The sequence below is a fragment of the Abramis brama genome, assembly GCF_963993115.1.
Source record: "Abramis brama genome assembly, chromosome: 20".
In the NCBI taxonomy this organism is placed as follows: domain Eukaryota; kingdom Metazoa; phylum Chordata; class Actinopteri; order Cypriniformes; family Leuciscidae; genus Abramis; species Abramis brama.
The window spans coordinates 18616074-18636078 of record NC_139982.1 but is presented as its reverse complement, the minus strand read 5'-3'; the positions used below and the strand labels follow the sequence as shown (position 1 = coordinate 18636078).

General features: G+C 37.1%; 2 protein-coding genes across 2 annotated transcripts; one reads left to right on the top strand and one right to left on the bottom strand.

The window, feature by feature from the left end:
* Positions 1-214: 214 nt before the first annotated feature.
* On the bottom strand, positions 215-14913 carry sema7a (semaphorin 7A (JohnMiltonHagen blood group)). The gene is made up of 14 exons (XM_084094516.1): positions 14719-14913; positions 14395-14528; positions 13728-13766; positions 13538-13633; positions 12754-12847; positions 12479-12589; positions 11905-12047; positions 10817-10995; positions 8337-8445; positions 7353-7548; positions 6538-6653; positions 6268-6413; positions 4718-4773; positions 215-4596 (listed from the first exon to the last, which is right to left on the bottom strand). Exons 1-14 carry the CDS (start codon positions 14840-14842, stop codon positions 4229-4231), a joined length of 1911 nt encoding a protein of 636 aa, XP_083950642.1. The 5' UTR covers positions 14843-14913; the 3' UTR covers positions 215-4228.
* An 802-nt stretch (positions 14914-15715) lies between these two features.
* Positions 15716-19920, top strand: commd4 (COMM domain containing 4). Its single transcript, XM_084094525.1, has 8 exons — positions 15716-15786; positions 16004-16075; positions 16183-16248; positions 16328-16367; positions 16609-16728; positions 19081-19161; positions 19249-19425; positions 19509-19920. Exons 1-8 carry the CDS (start codon positions 15784-15786, stop codon positions 19547-19549), a joined length of 600 nt encoding a protein of 199 aa, XP_083950651.1. The 5' UTR covers positions 15716-15783; the 3' UTR covers positions 19550-19920.
* The last annotated feature ends 85 nt before the right edge of the window (positions 19921-20005 follow it).

The window sequence follows — 20005 nt, the reverse complement described above, 5'->3', positions numbered from 1 at the left end:
ATTTTGCAGTCCCACATTTAAAAAATAACGAATCTTTAATATTTGTTTTTAAAGAACGCACAGCATGTTTTCAGTAGTCTAGCAGCCAAAAGCAAATGAAGACTATAGTGACCTTGTGTTGCTCACCGCACCCAGAATTCTTCAAGCCCTGTTACTGATAATTTCTCATACTTCCTGAACAACTTTATGAAATGAATACAATCACACCCCGACATTCCTGTTTCCCTTTATGAAAGCAAATCCACAGGCTACTTACTCTACACATTTTGAGAAACAAGTGCTTGAAAAAATACAAATGACAAAGAAGCATGCATAATTATGAAAGTGAGCTCACAATTGTATCATCCCTAATGACAGGAAGTTGCAGTTTCTCAGTAAACAAACACCATAACCAGGAAATTCCTGTCAAATCACCCTATAGTGCTTATTGTTTCAAAGCAGCTGTACAGTATCAACAAGAAAATAATGCAACAAAGTTTGTTTCGGCTGTACAGCAAATCTAGAAGAAAATCAAAAGTCATAGTCCAGCTTAAGTATGTCCAGTGATGGTTCATTTCTGTTGTAAAAAAAGTTATTAATTTAGTTCATTTATCTATATAGCCGGTCTGGAGAAAACAGTGATGTCACCGGCCAGCTCAGTTCAGTTCTCATATAATGGTGTCAAATGCAGGCAGATCAATAATATTGTTGAATATTTAGTGTTCCCAACTGTGAACAATATGACCGTTTCTCAGATGTTACATCTAGAAAAGTATTTCTGGTGTGGCTCTCATTTCATAACATACTGTAAAGACATGCTACAGTTCTTGAAAGAAGTGTTGAACCAGTTACATTAAGACATTTAGTGCACAATTCAGAGTGGGATCCAAAAGTGCGCAAGAGTGCTGTAGTTTAATCGCAGCTCTGCTGATGGAAAATAGCACAACTGCGAGAGTGAAATTGCTTTTATACAAATAGTTCCAAATGAAATCCCAGCAAAACTGTTGCACGTCTCAAAGCAACACACAGTAGCTGTTTCGTTCCTGAATGTATCAGCGTTTTGGAATAATCAGTTGAGTGAATAATTCAATGACTCACACACAAAGACAGTCAGTGTGTCAAAAATCGCATACTGAGCAGGTACATTTAAATTTGCTTGGTGACCTTTAAAAAAGTATGTTGTATGAACATGGCCAGAATTCAGACGTATTGTACTCGCTGTGTTGTTACTGTCACATGACCTACCAGCGTCAATTGTGTCGCTTCACTGCCATTCATAAACTCTCTCCCTTGGCCTCATGGGATAGTGTCCATCAAATGGGCATTTCAGAATCTCACCAGAAGTAGTAGGTCAATGCTATTTTTCAAAATGTATGTATTTGGACATAGTACTACTCTTTTGCTGTACTGTTTTATGCATATAGTAAGGAAGTATTCATTTTCGGATGCAGTGTTACACTTGTTTGATTCCTGAATTAATCAGTGTTTTCGAACAAATCGGTTGAATGAATGATTCAATGACTCACTTAAGTTATTCAATTCTAAAATGTCACTTTAGAACTAGTAACGAAGGAACGTTGAGTCGCTTCATTGAAGCTTATTGTATTATGAAGAGTAGAGTATGACAGAGAGATCGACTAAGCGAGTGCGTTACCTGCATCTAGCTGATATTCTTCAGGTCAATATTCATAATCACAAAATCCCTTTAAATGTCTGCTGAGGAAATCTTTGTCTTTGACCATTTAACAGTTAATGGGATTTCCAATGACAGCTAGCCAATGCATTTTTAACTTTCAAGGGGAAATCACAATAACAAATTTCTCAATACCAAATACTGCATATTATTTAAAATAAAATTGCATTTATTTGAAAAATATTATTTAAATAAACACTATCAGCCATTATGAAAGACGTTTGTACAATAGGAAATAAATACAAGCAAACAGTTCAGTCAAAAGTACAAAAGCAACATTACTACAGGATTTCAGTTAAATATAAAGTTATGAAAAAGTAAGGCTAATAGATTAATAAGACCAAAGATTGCCTGCTTGATATACCCAAAAAATAATACCCCATGCTCCATATGGTTGGTCTTGTTTTAAAGAAGACATTTGCTAGATTATTGTAGAAGTGACATAAATTATGAAAGAAAAAAGTTATATAAGTTTGAGTTTATGAACATGTACAATGTAAAAATATAATTATTTCTATTTTATATAAAATATATACTGTATATATTACAAAATATATTTTACTCTAATGAATGCATGAAAATTAAAGCCAAAAATCTAAACAAGTTTGTGTTCCAAATTTTAGGTTGATATCTCAAAAAATGAGCTTCAGTAAGATTTTATTTGGGCGCAGTACCAAACCTTTTCACTAGATGGACAGCCAAGCTTCCTTAGTGACCATATAATTAAGGGCACCCCCATTTTCATATATGTTTTGAGTGATCTGAACCATGTATTTACATAATTTCATACAATTTATGAAGTATACATCCTATTCAGAAATAGTATGGATGGTTTGGCAGTGTTTGATTTGATTTCAACCTCTAATAAATACACACCATAAACGTAAACGTAACAAACACTACCATACACGAACATGAACTGAACAACCAAAGACTGAAAACAGAGGAACTAAATACACAGAAATAACTAACTAAATGATGAGCAGCTGTGCTGGAGGATTAGCGTCCAAGTTCGCCCTGTTTTGAAGGTTTCATCGGATGTATCCTTAGCGGCCTTAAATAATAATAATAATAATAATTTGTTACATTTATATAGCGCTTTTTCTGAGACCTCAAAGCGCTTTACATAGAAGGGGGGAATCTCCTCAACCACCACCAATGTGCAGCATCCACTTGGATGATGCGACGGCAGCCATATTGCGCCAGAACGCCCACCACACACCAGCTTACTGGTGGAGAGGAGACATTGATGAAGCCAATCAGTATATGAGGATGATTAGGAGGCCATGATAGACAGAGGCCAAGGGGCAAATTTGGCCAGGATGCCGGGGTTACACCCCTACTCTTTTTCGAAGGACATCCTGGGATTTTTAATGACCACAGAGAGTCAGGACCTCGGTTTAACGTCTCATCCGAAGGACGGTGCTCTTTTGGCAGTATAGTGTCCTCTTCACTATACTGGGGCATTAGGACCCACACAGACCACAGGGTGAGCGCCCCCTGCTGGCCTCACTAACACCTCTTCCAATCACCCACAATCCTTTGCACACATTCCAATTCGCAAAAATAAACTGACGGAAAACGAGTCTGTACTAAGCTTGTCTGAGTTTATTATGAAATGTAAGACAAAAGCATAAATGTTAAACTTTTGTTTTGCTGTAAATTAATCACTAACACTCAACTGCGAATAATGCAAGCCACTGGGAGACCACATACGGCTGTCATTCACTGTATTGCATTAATAAAAAGCCAGTTAATATATATATTAATTTTTAATGGTATTTTTGTGCCGTGACCGTGGGGGCGGGGACATGTGTGACGTAGCCATGCGCTCTTACTAGACCACTTTCGTGACGCATTTCCGTTTGGAATCTGGGTAACAGCTGCATTTCTACTGCTGAGGGATTTTCATTCAGTGCTTCTCCTTCACTTGTTCCGCCATGCGGTTCTTATGCATGTTGCGCACATGCCTCTTTAACGCAGCATACAGCGTTGTTTTACACTTTGTTGGTTGATGGATAAAGTATTCTTAAAACGCATTCTACAAATCGGATTAATTCGTAATGAATAATTATTCACGGTATTTTGAAGTGCCCACGATAACAATACCGTGCATGTTCATTATCGTGATACATCGTATATTGATCGTGATACATCGTGATATTATATCTTTATACCACTCAATTGGTGAATGTTTTAAAAAGTGACTTGTGACCTAAGAATAGTGCAGCATCTGAAATATTCCTTCATTTTACTTCATAATGGGGTTTTTTCCCAGAAAAATTCTAAATCCTGAAACTGCCAGAGCATTTCCAGGTTCTGAAGACAAAAGCCCAAATTTGCATTGCAGTCTCAGACTTTGGACCCCACCGTATACACTCAACAGAGATGGCAAGCGTGTAATCTCTTTTATTTCAGTGTTTACTTCCCTATAGTCCATAGTCTACACCAGACAACCACTGACACCTGGCAACGTGTTACTGAAGGTTTAAATCAGCTTACAGGTCAGAAATGCTGGAGGACGGAAGCACTGACATTTATATAACTACTTTGAACTTAAAGTGAGCGGAGATTGAAGGCACTAGTAAAAACCAGTATAAACCAGCCCTGGACTCTGAGCTTGAAAGCATTATTGAAAGCAGACTTATAAAGGTCATACTCATTCACAGTTTTAGTGTAATCACGTTCATGGGAAATACATTTGTAATTTCCATACATGTCATCCATCATGGCTGGGATGAGGAGGAGGCATTCTGACTGAGTCTGCTGGCATGGGCTTCTCTTGTTCCCATGTTCCCATACATAAGTGGCATGATGGGAATCAACAGGACAAGAGAGATAAAAGGGGACATTAGTGGGCACAGAGTGTCGGACACTTATTGGAGCCGTCGATGATTGTTGCACATCACGTCTGCATCTCTTCACTGAAAAAAACATTTGTTAAAGATACACGAGTTAGGAAGATGGTTTTGTCTTTTGTCTTAAAGTATTGCGGGGGGGAAATTTTACTTAAAACAACATTACGAGATTATTCTTATAACAAACCTGATTTTTGGTGACATACGTTAGTCAGTCCATCAGCAATGTTTTGTATTCCTCCTCTGAAACAAAAAAAATAATATTTAAAACAGTGCTAGGGTGTTGTAGCAGGTTGCCAGGGTGTTGCTATGGAGTTTCTAACCCAGCTAACAGGAAACCTTCTCAGAACTTTGGCTAACATTGTGGCAAGGTTCTCTCAAAGTTATGAACAAACGTTGTTCCAGTAATGTTAATAGAATGTTTGTTTAGAGTTTTCTGGGCCCGTTGCACCAGCTGGACGTAAAAAGTTGGACGCATAGTTGAGATTCCATTCATGATTCTTACAAACTTAAATTTGTTAATGCTAAAAAAACTGAATTTGCTCATCATAAATGAAGCTACTACACCATCTGATTTCAATGAGTCAGATTACCTAACGAGTCAGCATTTATCCAAAGTCTCCCTGTAAATTATTACAACGTATGTAAATTGTTATTGTAACGTCCTAAACATGTAAAAGGTTATTTATAAGTCTGCTTATTAAAAGTGTGAGTATATGTTGTTTGAAGTCATATTCAAATAGAATTTCTGGAAATCCGTTTCAGTCTGATCGTATTTTGCGCGGTTTATGTGACTTTCTTAAGCTACGTAAAACATAAACGCCAGAAGTTGTTATTGAAAACATGCTGAAAATCGCTGCAGAAACAAGGTTGGGTTTTTGCAAAGTGCCGGACGAGCAGAAAATTACAATATAGCGGAGACATGTTGTGAAAACGGCTGAGACGACAGCACAGAATAAAGCAAACGCAAACCAGCCTCCTAACGTTCAGCCGTAGCGCAGCGGCTACACAATGTCATGTTGTAAATGAGACAACATCTGTTTTATTTACATATGTATTGTATTTATTTACATATGTACATATTACATTATGCACATCTGTATTATAACATTGTTATATCGCATATCATGTGTAAATGAACCCATCATCAACATTACAGTTCATGTCTGCAGTTACAATTAACTCACAATTGATTCACAAAGATGAAACTAACCTTTTCCAAACAAGTCACAACTTCTCACTTTACACCTACCTTTGACTAGGCGTAAGATTTAGTATAATCAGTTGCGTGAATAATTCAATGACTCACTCACAAAGCAAGTGTGTCCAAAATCGCATATTGAGTACTACATTTGGATTACCTTTGTGACCAATAAAAAGTATGTTGCATATGGTATAAATATGCAGCAATAATTAATTCAGACATATACTAGTCTTTTCTGAACAAGTCATGACTTTTAACTTTACACCTACATTTGACTAGGTGTAAGATTAAGTCTCAGACGTGCAGTGCTTAGATGGTGCAACAGATATAATTTACTTAAGCCTCATTTTACATCCAGCCTAGTCTTACAACCGGGTGTATGTCCAGCTGGTGCAACTGGCCCCTGGTCTTTAATAATGTTCTCAAAACACACAAAAACTATATATATATATATATATATATATATATATATATATATATTAGCATGTTTTAGCTAATATCCTTTAATAAAAGAATAAAAAGATAAAGCATACTTAGTTTGTGACGTGCAGCCTTGTTCAGTCCAAGCGCAGTATGGATCACGGGAAAGAACACATTCCTCACAGGAAGCATTGTAGTCTTGACATCTCTGCAGGTCTAACACGGACAACTGCCCAGGATATCCTACAAACAGCTTCTTCTACAGATAAAAACAACAGCAGTGAAAATTTGCAGCAACTAGGAGTATTCGTAGGAGGTACATTCTCTTCTCTCTTTTTATTAAATCTGGTTTTACTCCCAAAATAGCCTCTGGACAAACGAACCTGAACAGAGTCAAGTTTCATTGATTGTATGGGTGCTGAGCCGTTGCACAGATGCGTTTCAGAGATGATAAAAGCTTCGGAGCCGTCCTCCAGGATCTTGAAGATTTCACCATTATCTAAGAAGAGCAAAGACAATGAATGGGAGTAAGGCAGTCTGTGGTCTGAAAGAAGTAGTGAGAGCATTTATTGTAAGCAGGTTCAATAGTAATTTATAATTGACAGTACTAAGCGCATATACTGTAATGGAAAAATTATTAAGGCTGGAATACACGCACGACTTTAGCACTGATGCTTTCCCCGATTTGCGATCTAGAGAAGTCCGGGTCGCTAAAGACCTGAATATGTAATAATGATTGGCGAAACATGTATTAAAGAGTTAATAATACAAAAATCTCATTCTAAAGGGAACATATGATGAGAAAACAAATTTACCTTCATCTTTTGAAATAAAATAGTTAATTATTCTCTGAAAGTATAACTTAAAACTTCATCCAGAGTCCAAAAAAAAGCACCAGCTCTGCATATCCTTCTGAAGGATCCCATGCTTACAAAAGAGTGGCTGAAGTTTATAAAAGTTTCAACATGGGTTGTTGAAACATTAACAAACCAGTAACTTGTGCAACAAAGTGCTACATTTAATTCCAAAGCCAAAAGGAGGGTTTCAATTGGAGACCTAAAGGCACAGCAGGAAAAAGCCGGTAATGAGGGAAGGGCTTTTTATATCAAGTGTTTTGTTATTCTCTCTGGTATGAAGGAAGTCACGAAGCAAACATCAGTATACAGAGAACTTGAACCAATTTACCACATCCATGTACCTGTTGCAAGCAGCAGCACATTGTGCATGTTTTCATCTGAAGCTTGGACTCGGTCAACAGCTATCTTGGTAAAGTTCTTATTATTTGTGAAGAAAGGTGTGTCTTTTTGAATGGGATGAATCCAGTCCTTCATCTCTGGATAGTCTTTAATTATATGGAGGGTGGAAATTGGAATGGAATTGCTGTTTTCCACACACTGGAAAAGATGGGAGTTATCAGTTATAATGTCATTTCAGTTAGCATTGTTTGAGGTTATAACCATCTCATTGTTACCAAGATAAAGGCCAAGGTAAAAATGACTGCGTATTTCCTCAAGTAGGCTATAAGAGGAGATTTAAAATAGCTATTGTGAGGAAACAATAGCCTTGGCTCACCAACAATTGCTATAGAAATAACCCATAACGATTCACCTTTGGGTCAAGAGTAAAATGATTGAGGAAGTTGTTGGGTATAAATAAGTACACAAAAATAAAACTTAGGAAAATGTGAATTAAATATTTGCAGTGAAAAGGCTTCACTTGAATCAAAGGTTACTCAATACAGTTTTTTTAACAATGTTTTAATGCAAAAAATAGGATGATCCCATTGTGATGGACCCAAGCACAATATTACAAAAATGCGGCCCCAAGGGAGTCTCCGGCCGTCAGTTTGACTCAGAACATTGTCAACTTAGAAATAATACCACAATACCAGTTGAGCTATTCATCACTAGCAAATGCAGACAAATCTGGAAACAATATGTGGAATTTTGTTGACAAGCTCATGGAAATTGTGGTGTTTGTGGATACTAAGACACTGAAAATAAAAACTTCCCTACACATTATCTGACCACAGTGGTTAGCTGGTAGGTGTTGTAATGCAGTGTAGTGCAAAACTAAAAGAGTGCAGACTAACAGATCTTTGAGTTTTTCTATCCAAAACAAAACAATATGATAAAGCAAGATGTTTATAAAGATTATTCTGGAAGGGAATGTTGTTGCTCACCATTCCTGGTCTTGGGCTGGGAATGGCCTCAGTATAACCTTTGAAGGAAGATTTCTCAAAAACATAATCAAGATCCTTCAAGTAGTATATGCAGACAGCAGTAGAGTTCCTGTGCAAGTGTTAAAAGAACAGATTGTTAACACACACACACATATACATGATGAGTAGGTGGAGCTAAAGAATTCTTTTGGTGTTTTTTCTTTTTCATTGACAGCCAATCAGAATCCTTCCTGCTTTAAAGAGCTATAGCATTTAAAGTGGCAAGCGACAAAACTACAGCGAGCGCGTCGAAAAAACTTAGCGTTATCGTTCGTTGGTGTGTGGATGCGAATATAATTTCCTCTTAGTTCAGCCTTCCGCTTGGAACAATGACTGATAAGCTTAATAAACAAGCGACAATTGACTTTTTGTGTTTGTACTGATCACTTTCAGACTGTGGCCCGGTTTACACCTGGTATTAAGAAGTGTTTTGGTCGATCGGATCACACAAGTAGAGGAAGAAAACACATCCCGTTTACACCTGGTATTATAATCTGTCTCTTTTGTCCAGTTTCAACCACTTATATCCTTATTTCTTCAAGGGGAGGGTAAATGTTAGCCTGGTAATACCAAACTCTGCTACTTCGCTTTGCTTCGTAGACAGAGTCTGGCATGGCATAATTGAAAAGCGTTTTCTTTCTCGCGGGGGGGCGCTTGTCTGAAGTTTAAAATCATTGGTTACCCGTAAGCCAATCACATAACGTTTGGTTATGGCGTGTGTTATGCGCATGCTCAGCCGCATCTAACTTCCACTGTAAACACATGTATGATGCGAAAACAAAACCATCGAGCGAAATACAGGAGTGAACATGGCTGTGAACGACTTGCAGATTATGTCAAGTAAATCTACGCATCCACGGTACAATCTTAGCGTCTACGTCACGGCTCTCAGCCCGCCCTCTGTTCGTTGATTGGCCGGCTGTTTTGAGGCCGGAGGAAAACGGAGAAAACGGTCGCTATCTCAGACTGAGTACAGAAGCGAACTGAAATTGAGCGGAAGTACGAAGTCTGACGTAGTCAGGCTAGGTAAATGTATGGGCTTTTACTGATCTTTCGATCTAATGGACGAAGTAAGCTCACACAGTTTACATTATCAAAGTGCCCGAAGACGACGGAAAAACATACGGAGAGCAGCAGCTTTTATTTCTGCTCTGAGAGCCGCAAGACGACGCAGAACGCGGTGAGTGAGTGTTAGAAATCAGGAATGGTGAGAGAACATTGTGCTTGGGACGTTTTTCATCTTCTTTTTTTTTTTTTTTTTTTTTTTTTGACATTCAACAATTGTTTATTTTGGCTGAAAAAAAAAAAAAAAAAAAAAAAAAAAAAAAAAAAAAAAAAAATATAAATAAAAATAATAATAATAATAATAAATAAATAGATAAATAATAATAATAATAAAAAAAAAAACACAGCAGAACAGGCATTCAACAATTGGTTATATTTTCTGAAAAAAAAAAAAAAAAAAAAAGCAAAACAGTCTCAGATTTTGTTCAAATATTACAGTATCTAATATAATAATAATAATAAAAAAAAAAATACGTTTTTCATCTTCAAACCAAACTTGGGTCTCCAGCCAAAGTTTGAATCCTGTCTCACTAGCGCGCTTCCCATTATGTTTACGCATTATATCAGTAGGTGGAGAGTAGATGGTCTTTTGTGGCTGTTCGAACGCATTCGGCCACATGAGCGTTTACACTATCCGGTCGAATGCGTTTTCGACTACCTCTGGAAGTGGTTGAAAGTTGACAAGCTCAAAACATTTTAGACCCCGTTTACACCTGTATTTAGCGTCGTCCACTTGTGATCCGATCGACCAAAACGCATCTTAATACAAGGTGTAAACAGGGCCTGTGTGTTGACTCAGTTCTCTTTACTGCCATGGTTATATATGGGTAGGGATGGAGACAGTACATTGGGAACTTGTTAGTAGCTATATTTCTGTCATGACAACTCTCGAAGAGATTGGCATGGTAATGGATGTGGCAATGTTAATGTATTTGGTCTTGGCGGAATAGATCTGCTACGCTTCTGCTGTTGCAGAGGTACTGCCAATACCTTCACAGACATGCAGCTGCTCTAACATACATGAAATAACACCCGTAGCAGATCTATACAGGTGGAGCTGGGGAAGATGGAGGGTTTCTGAAGTGCCAAAACAATGCCAAGTATTTGAATGTTGAGAAAGCAAGCTCATTGGTTCCACAGCAACCAATCAGCTGTGCTGTGTAGATAATGACGTGATCGCTAACAATTGAGTTAAGGACCTATCAGCCAGCGCCATCTAGAGTTTCATGACAGAACTTTGAACTTTTTATCTTCATTATTTTTTTTAAAACTCTCCATTGATAAAGATGTTATTTTATTGCTCTTCTCGAAACCTTCTTAACAAGAAGTAACAGAGTAAATCCTATTTAAATATCAGAAGATAATGCAGTCTTTACCAGCTGCTGGAGAAGAGCGCATACACTCGCGACTTCATCCAGTCCTCATCATGCTGCACAAAAACATCCTGCAGGCGGTTGAAGTACAACGACTCACTAGGAATCCCACACACGAGGCGTGCCTTCAGGAAGGAGGTCCAGATGTTCTGGAGGAACAGCTTGGGACCGCCCTGATCAACCTATGAGAGAGTGTTATTTTCACAGGTGGAAAATATTCAGCTGAAGTTCAAGCCCAGATATATTTGTCTATCCACATGCCATGAAAGCTTTGTTTCTCTTCAGAACGTTCTCAGATCTTCCCTAATGTTCTAGCAAGCTTCTCTCAAAGTTATGAACAAACGTTCTTCCAGTAACATTAATAGAATGTTTAAGTGTTCTGATCTTTGAGAATGTTCTCAAAACGTTAGCACAAAAACATTGTTTATGGAAATATTCTTCTAAAACGTTTTATTTGGAATTTTTCCTAAACGATAGCCTACTACTTGCAGAATTGACAAAGAACATTCAAAAGTAACATTCCCATAATGTTTGCAAAATTAGTTCCCTTAACATCCGCATAAACAAGAAAAAACATTTTTTAAAACACTTAAAATACAAGATGGTTTATGAAAATATTTTCACAACATAATGTGAACGTTAGCAAACTGTTCTTAGAGCATATTTTTTATTGGTTGAGCCACTTCTGCAGCTCATGCTTTGTTTCCAGAATCTGATATCTGTCCATCAGTCTTGTCTCCAGCTGATGTTTGCTAAAAACTTTGCTGAAGCGCTGAAAGAAGAGTGATGACTGCATTGCTGGCATTGTCAAGTTAGGTGAGATAACGTGTCAAATTACGCCAGTGAGGCTTGCAGTGCTGAAATGCAATCTGGCTTTGTAAGACATCTCTTTACCACCTCCACAATAATCATGGCAACCAATCTCTGACAAGCAAATGCCTTTATAAGTTAGGCCATTCATCTTCCCTTGAAATTAGTAGGATAATAAAATTGCTTTTAAAGGTCACTATTCCACAATAATTGTTCTCTCAGAAATCTAGGAAGCCTCACTAAGAACAGACACATCTTTCATATCCAAGTGAGAAACCTACCTTACAAACTCTGGCAACTCTAGATATCCAAGGATCAGCTTCTGGGCTCGTGTCCGAGTTTTTTTCACGAAATAAGACGTATATCTTCTCATTCAAGGAGTCATTTTTGCGCTCGGCCAGAAAACTGGAGATAAAAGTGGGTTCTGTGGGGGAGTCCGAATGAGTCATGAATTATTTCTTTATTCATTCCACTTTTTTACTCATTTCAATGAACCTCAACTTTAGCTTCAAGTGTGAAACAGTGACTAGGGAGTATTTTGATAGCTGAAGCTTGGGAGTAGAAAAACTCAGTGTAAGCAATTGATTTCTCTTGCTGAGAAAACTCTTCCCAGCAAAACTAGTGTATAGGCTACTTAAGTGCAGTCTTTAAATTACATTAGAAGCAGAGTAAGATCTACGAGTTCACTTAGACTAATCTATCTTAAGTTCCTTAAATCTGAAATAACCTTTCTTTGTGGACATTTGGAGATGTCCTCAATTAGAAAAACAGTTCAAACAGTTCATACATAAAATACGAGTTTGCCTAAAAATGCTAAAATTGTAATTTTTAGTGAAAATGTGTGATTCCACCAACCTGAGACCCACTGGTCATGCATCCATACGCTGATTCGATTTCCAATTTTTCTTCGAAACTGCAGCAGGGTTCCATCACTGTAAAGAGGAGCTGCCGCATAGAGGTCTCCATCTGCACATTTAAATGGCAACATTCATTACGAAAGAGCTGAATCACTTTCTCGGATCTGTCTGTCTGCTTAATGAAAGCCTATTCTAGATAAGCATATGCAATCCTCCAGCTCATTCACAAAGCCTGCAGATCAAAATATTAAGCGGCTTGTGCTCCGCACTTACCTGCCATCAGAGACAGCGAGTTCTGTGTACATGTGTGAGGTGAGATCCCTGTGCCGTCTACAACCTCAGTGGAATGATTGCTTTCTGTGGGAAACTTTGAAAAGAGACAATCATTTTAGAGAGCAGCGATATGGCAAGCCATTTTAACATTTATTCATTTGCATGATATGAATGAAAGAGATCTACAATTGAAAATACAATTACAAATGTACTAAAATTAAAATTAAAGTTGAGATGTCAAGAATTTCTGTAAGTGCTCACATAATATTTTATAACTGATATAAAAAAAATTGGCATTTTAACAAGTCAAAATTATAATCTTGATATCAGGAATTTTTTTTAACTAGTGAAAATTTGAATGTTGATATCAAAAATTATTTTTTTCTGGGAATTAAAAGTCAAATTGGCGTTTGAACTAGTAAGACATTGGTTCTCAATCACATATTTGAGTGTTCAAATGTAAATGTCACACAGAAATGACTTCATATTAATAAGTTTATTTTATTTGCGGTAAAATTTACGACAAGCTGAAACCAGACATATGCACAGCCAGTAAAGCTGACAAAAAGTCCAAGCTTATATATATATATATAAAAAACGTTTGCTGTGTTTAATTAAATCATATTCCGTGAATCTGGTGGAAATTTTACATGCACAAATAGAGTTGAGTCAAGTTACACATTTTTCCCACAGTACGGTCTTACTAAAAAAAGTAAACAACACGGCAACATTTGAATATATATCGCAGAGCTATGCAAAAATCTTGCTCTCTACAGTTTCTTACCAGTCTCCAACACGTTGGCTCTTCTCCATTCGTCCCACATACGAATGTGCAGTCTTGAAATCTCTTAATTACAGTGACTACATTTTCACAATTGCTCTGTATGGAGGAATATTAGAAAGACTGTTATAAACCACAAAACTCCATTTGTTCTTTTATTTTTCACTTCTTCAAAATAATTTTAAAAACTCACCGTACCACATCTTGGTAAGTTTGTATTCAGAGTGAAGTTCTACAAATAAAAATAAAACATCATCTGAATAAATTCTACAGTTTGCATCTCTATAAACCGTGTTTTATTTTATTATCTCGGTCACAAAATCTTCTGAACACTTCTCAAAATGTTTTTTTAATTACATATTTGAGTACTATGACAAATCATATACAAAGCAACAGGTCACATGAATGTTTTCTCACTAATCAATCACACAATTAACATTTAAATAATGTATTGTAACCATAGCAACATAATGGACATGTTGATGGAAATAAATCTTTCATGAACACCTGATATACCTGAATGAAACCGCACTGACACGATTGTTGCTATATTGACCCAGCTGTCTGTGTGCGTCATGGCTCCATTTCTAACTATCAATTCACAATATATAATTTAACCTAGGCTCAATTTACCAATTACTCCCACTGCCAAAAGTTTCAGTTAACTTAAAAAATAATTAAAAATAATCATTTGCTACTATGCTTTATATTCCAACTCTGAAATTAGTTTGAATAGAATTAAAATAATATTATTTTAATAATAATAATTTTATATTTCATAATATTTTCAATAGAAAATGGCAAAATCATATACATGCTTATAAATATCACATATAATTGACATATTTATGACCATTTACCTCCAAAATCTGACCAGTGTCTACATCAACATGTAGAACATTATTTAATCCTCCCAACAAAAGACTCTTCGATCCTTCTTCATGAAATAAGACTGTATGGCTATAATTAGTGTTGTATAACAGTAGAGAGTCATCTGAGAAAAATTAAATAAAACTTGGGTAAAGTTATGTAAGATATAATATATCACATCTCTCACAAACACAATTTAGACTGCATTATTTGATTTACAAAACAAAAACAAAAAAACAATAAGCTACTATAATTTTTTTATTTTTTTAACTATAATTAGTCTGACTACAGGGTAAATCAAGGTTTTCTCTTACCTTGTTTTACTGTTAATCTGGGATTATAAGAGCAAAACACGCACTGAAAGCACGCTCCATAAATAAACCAAGGATACGTCAAAATGCCTTTGATGTCGACAGAGAAATATCGTTTTAGGAGCATTATACTGGAGAGTCTATTCGCTCAGAGTAACTCGAACACATCTCATCTACAGCTGAGTGCTTGCGTAGACTGAAAAAAAAGGAGGATGTGTACGAGACACCCCTCGCTGACGTAGCTGATGATCCAATACGTAATGGATGGAGGTGTGTTTGGGCAGAGCCCGTCTTCCTATTAGACATTCTCTGGTTTGGGTTATAATTCGCATGCGCTGGTCTTAAGTGACGTGCTCAATATTGTATTGAGATGATGTTCTAACCTGTGTAGTAGTAGTAGCCTACTGATAAATAGTAATAAGTAATTATTGATGAATAAGTAGCCTAATTATTTACATAAATGTAATGTTTTCCTAGTTTCTCTCTACATACATGCAAAATAGTTAATTTTACAACATTTTAAATCACATGATTTTAAACCTAAATGTGATGGATTTAATGCGTGTATACAGAACATTTTAAAATAAAGCCATTTTATTTTATTCAGGTCATATTTGCTGTTGAGTGGAAGCAAAAATGAGTCAAGTAATTGTCTCTGTAATTTTAATCCTAGAGGTAGGCCTACAATACAATACGGTCTGTAAACAACTTAAAATACCAGTACACATTCAAGGGAAAATGCAAAAATAATAACAGCATCAAGAAACTAAATCTTGTCAGAAAAAAAAAAGTGCTTAATGATATTTTGCCTGGTAAGAGTTCCTTCTTTAATGGCTAAAACATTAATTTGTCTTATTAAAAATGTCACTTTAGTTAGTGTGACTTAAAAAAAGGGCCCAAATCAGTCAAATATTGTATCACGAACTTCTCAACTTTATAAAAGGAATTACACTTATAGAATATCGAATCTTTTTTAACCAGTCCAGTAGGAGGCAGGGGAAAGCTGGTTTGCTATCCACCAAATACCAGAAGAAGAAGAAGAAGAAGAGCAGCTGACTGACTGTCATAATGGTATTTATCTTATTTCTTATTGAACGATAGCTGAGTTTATTTTGGTTTCACATTTGAAACCATTAAAGCTATAATATGAGACCGCTTTTTTTTGTGGATAGTTGATTTATTTTCATTTTGTGGATAGCGCACGCTAATCGTCCAGTGTAGTCTTAAAGGCTGAGCAACAGAAGTAAACATTCTTCACTCATTTTGCTCTTTCATTTTTTTATTTCAGAGGTTCCGATTTTGTGGAGATCTGGACTGTCCTGACTGGGTCCTTGCAGAAATAAGCACCTTAGCTAGAATAGTAAGCGTTGGGTTGTCTAAATTTAATTGGTGTTTTGATGCCCCCGTTTGACACCTTCTATCTAAAACTGAATTATATATAATTTGCTTCATTGCTGTTCTTCACAGTCCAGCGTCAAGATGAAACTTCTGTGTGTGCAAGTCATGAAAGATCTGCTCGATGAAGGCATTGATGTAAGAGAGCACTGGCTACAGCTGGAAACTGAATTTATATTCCTTTAACTAGTAACTGTATACAATTATCTGTTTTCAGTATGACAAAGTTTCAAAGCTGACCACAGATGCAAAATTTGGTGAGTATAACCCAGTTTTTGTGTCATGTGTGCATAGGAGATGAGCAGCAATGAAATATCCATTGTTTACCTTTCAAAAAGTGCTTTATAAATAAAATTAATGATTAATTGATCAATGTTTGTTCATTTTGACTGATAACTGATATGTTACCAATATGTATACGTCCCTACATAAATGTCTTTTCTGTTGTCTGTGGGTATTTTATGCCATATCTCTGGCTAATTTGTCACTTTTTCCCAGAAATTGGAGATATTAAAGCCAGTGTAGCTGTGCTGAGTTTCATTCTGTCCAGTGCTGCTAAACATGATGTAGACAGTGAATCTCTCTCCAGTGAACTACAGCAGCTTGGCCTGCCGAAAGGTACGGATACGCACTTTATCATTTTGTGGACTTTATAGTAAAGTGCCCCATTATGCTATTTTAACGGTTTCTGTCGCTTTGATGGAACGCTAGGTAAATAAGTTTATTAAATTCATTCACAATACACACATTCATAATTAATCTTATGCCTAATATGATATAATGGTTCTTATATTACTTTACATGATTCACGTAAATTACATAGACATATTTTCTATTCAAAATGGTGGAATTAGACAAAAGTTTAATAGTTTGCCTCATTATTTTTGTCGGTCATTTAACATATCTATCCTAAAACAGCTGTCAAATATGAAATGTTTAGTTTAGCTACTTAAATCTTATCTCACACTTATGCCGCCGAGTTCAGACTGCGCGATTTTAGCCCCGATTTTGGCTCGCCGACAGGTTTTGAGAAATCGCAGACAAATGCCCGAAATCACAGGCAAATCGGTGCTCGTTCACGCGAGTGACAATCACGCAGTGTGAAAGAGCAAAGACGCGATCTGAGAGAATCGCCGACGAGTCGCCGACGCCCGTGAGATATTTGGCATGCTAAATATCTGGACCTGTCGGCGATTCAAAATCCTGCTGTGTGAAAGTGTTCTGACTGAAAACTACATCGGTGATGACCGACAGCCAATGAGAGAGCAAGATACAGAGCAGCGGGGAGTTCGGGGAGGAGTTATAGGTCACAATATCAGTATTTTAATAGATATATTTACAATTATATCAAACAGAAACAAAACACAAACATTTGCTTGACCAGCAGCAACAGCAGCACATTGCAAAATTATTTATTTACCCCCAACTCTCTTAGCAGAACACACAGTCCTGGCTCCCCTTGTCTTCCCAGCCATTTCTTCATGCATAATATGTTTTTCTTTTTCTCCTTTTCGCTGCAAATCAGTGCACAGACAATTTGGATCGCAAGCTTCTTGCAGGCTATCATTTTTAATAACAATTTCAGTCTCGCACGAGAATTAACTGCGGTCTTACGCACGCGGGTTTTTGCGCTATTTCCTTATCACTTCTCGCGTGTGTTTGGTTGCGAAACGTAGTTTGCGGACCAGACAGAAGTTGTCGGCGATTCTTCCTCCTGAAAGTCATGCAGTGTGAAAACTCCTGTCGCCGATGCATCGTGCAGTGTGAACACACCAGCAACTGAATGTTACCCCAGATAGTCACGCAGTGTGAAAAGAACAGTGACCCGACTACTTTGAAAATCGTGCAGTCTGAACTCGGCTTTAATGACCGTTAACTATATCGTCGCACTGGAATTCGCGCACAGCAGCTTCTGTGAACATAAAGCCCGCCTACTTTGATTTAATTGGTCATCTCATATTTTGACATTGACGAGCGGTGACAGACCAATGAGGCAGCTCAGATGAGAAGGTCTTGGTACTGTGCAATATCCTTGCAGCACTAAAGTAAATTTAATACTATATCAGGCAATTATTTCACAACATTTATTATATACACCTCGGAAAAATACATAGGTCCGGTGACCTCATAGATGGCTATGGCCATGATTGGTCTACTCTGCTCTGATTGGTCAGATGGCCTATTCTGTTGTGATTGGTCTACTCTGCTCTGATTGGTCAGATGGCCCAGTCTGTTGTGATTGGTCTACTCTGCTCTGATTGGTCAGATGGCCCAGTGTGTTGTCATTGGTCTACTCTGCTCTGATTGGTCAGATGGCCCATTCTGTTGTGATTGGTCTACTCTGCTCTGATTGGTCAGATGGCCCAGTCTGTTGTGATTGGTCTACTCTGCTCTGATTGGTCAGATGGCCCATTCTGTTGTGATTGGTCTACTCTGCTCTGATTGGTCAGATGGCCCATTCTGTTGTGATTGGTCTACAGCGCGTGCCAGAAATGAAACGTTTTTTTCTGAATTTCAGCTCCAGATCTTCCTCAGCACTTGATATAAAGCTATACAAACAGTAATGATGGCGTCGGTTTTACCATATCAATTCGAGCCAAAGTTCTCATCCTTTGGAAGTGCATCAAATTGATTGGCTTTCGCAACGCAGAAAACAGCGTTTTCTCGACATGTTGACAACACGAACCAGACTCTTCCAGTCTCAGCTACAACTAGTGTTTGAGGATCAAAGTAGACGTTGTTCACAAGCAGCCAGTGAAGACCATAGATGGGCATTATGCAACTTTGTACAATCAGGAAGTAAGACTGGAATTACTGGCATTTCAGGCACTTCAGAATCGGTTCTTTCTTTTGGGAGACAAACACTCCATTTATAGTGCACTTTAATCTTTGCAGACCTTTTACAGTCACAAACAGCTGTAATATCTGAAAAAAAGTGTAATGCTTTAATCATGTATTTGTTGTGTTTAGAGCACGCCACAGGACTGTGTAAATCCTATGAAGATAAACACAGTGCTCTACAGGAAAAGCTGAGGGAGAGCAGCCTACGATGTGAGTATTACCAATAAAAAAAAAGAAAGGAAATACATCCTGGATTATTTATTTGCATATAACATCCTGATCCATGTCATGTGTCAGTGGGTCGTCTGGAAGCGGTGAACTGGCGTGTGGATTACACCCTGAGCTCCAGTGAAATAAAGCAAGTGAATGAACCCACAGTCCAGCTCAGACTTCAGGCTCAGGACCCCGAGACCGACTCCACAGAGACCACCGTTGTCTCCATCACTGCTGACAAGTTCAGAGTGCTGCTAACAGGTGGCCGCGTCATTTTCCTTCTGGGATCAGTAATTATACATCGTATTATGCAAATTGTAAATTTCCTTCTTTTTGTTTTCCAGAACTCAAACAAGCACAGACTATGATGAATGCACTACAGTGAACCAGTCATCCTTTGTTGAAGAGTATTCATGAAATGTGTACGTGCACAGAAACATGAAATGTGCTTCTCAGAAAGAAAAGAATAATGTTTTTTATAACATTATGTATTTTGTAGAGGTCTCCAAATGTGGTTGCTCAAATTGAGCACTGACCTTAAAAAAGCACATCAATCAGATTTATCATTTTTATTCATTTCTTTTTGGACCAGACGTCACTAGAAACTTAATTTTGTCACGGGTTGAATGACATCCAGAGAACATAAAGCTCTTAGTGATTCATCTCACCTCATGTATTTGTCTTAATATCATGTGCATCTTCTTAAATATATTGTTTTTTTTTCTCTCTTTAAAAAAATTAAATGTAATAACAACAGTTCCGTTTCTATATTTCCTTAACGTTACTTATAATTTAATTTGGTCAATTTTTTATTGTTTGTTTTGTTACTAATGTAATTAAC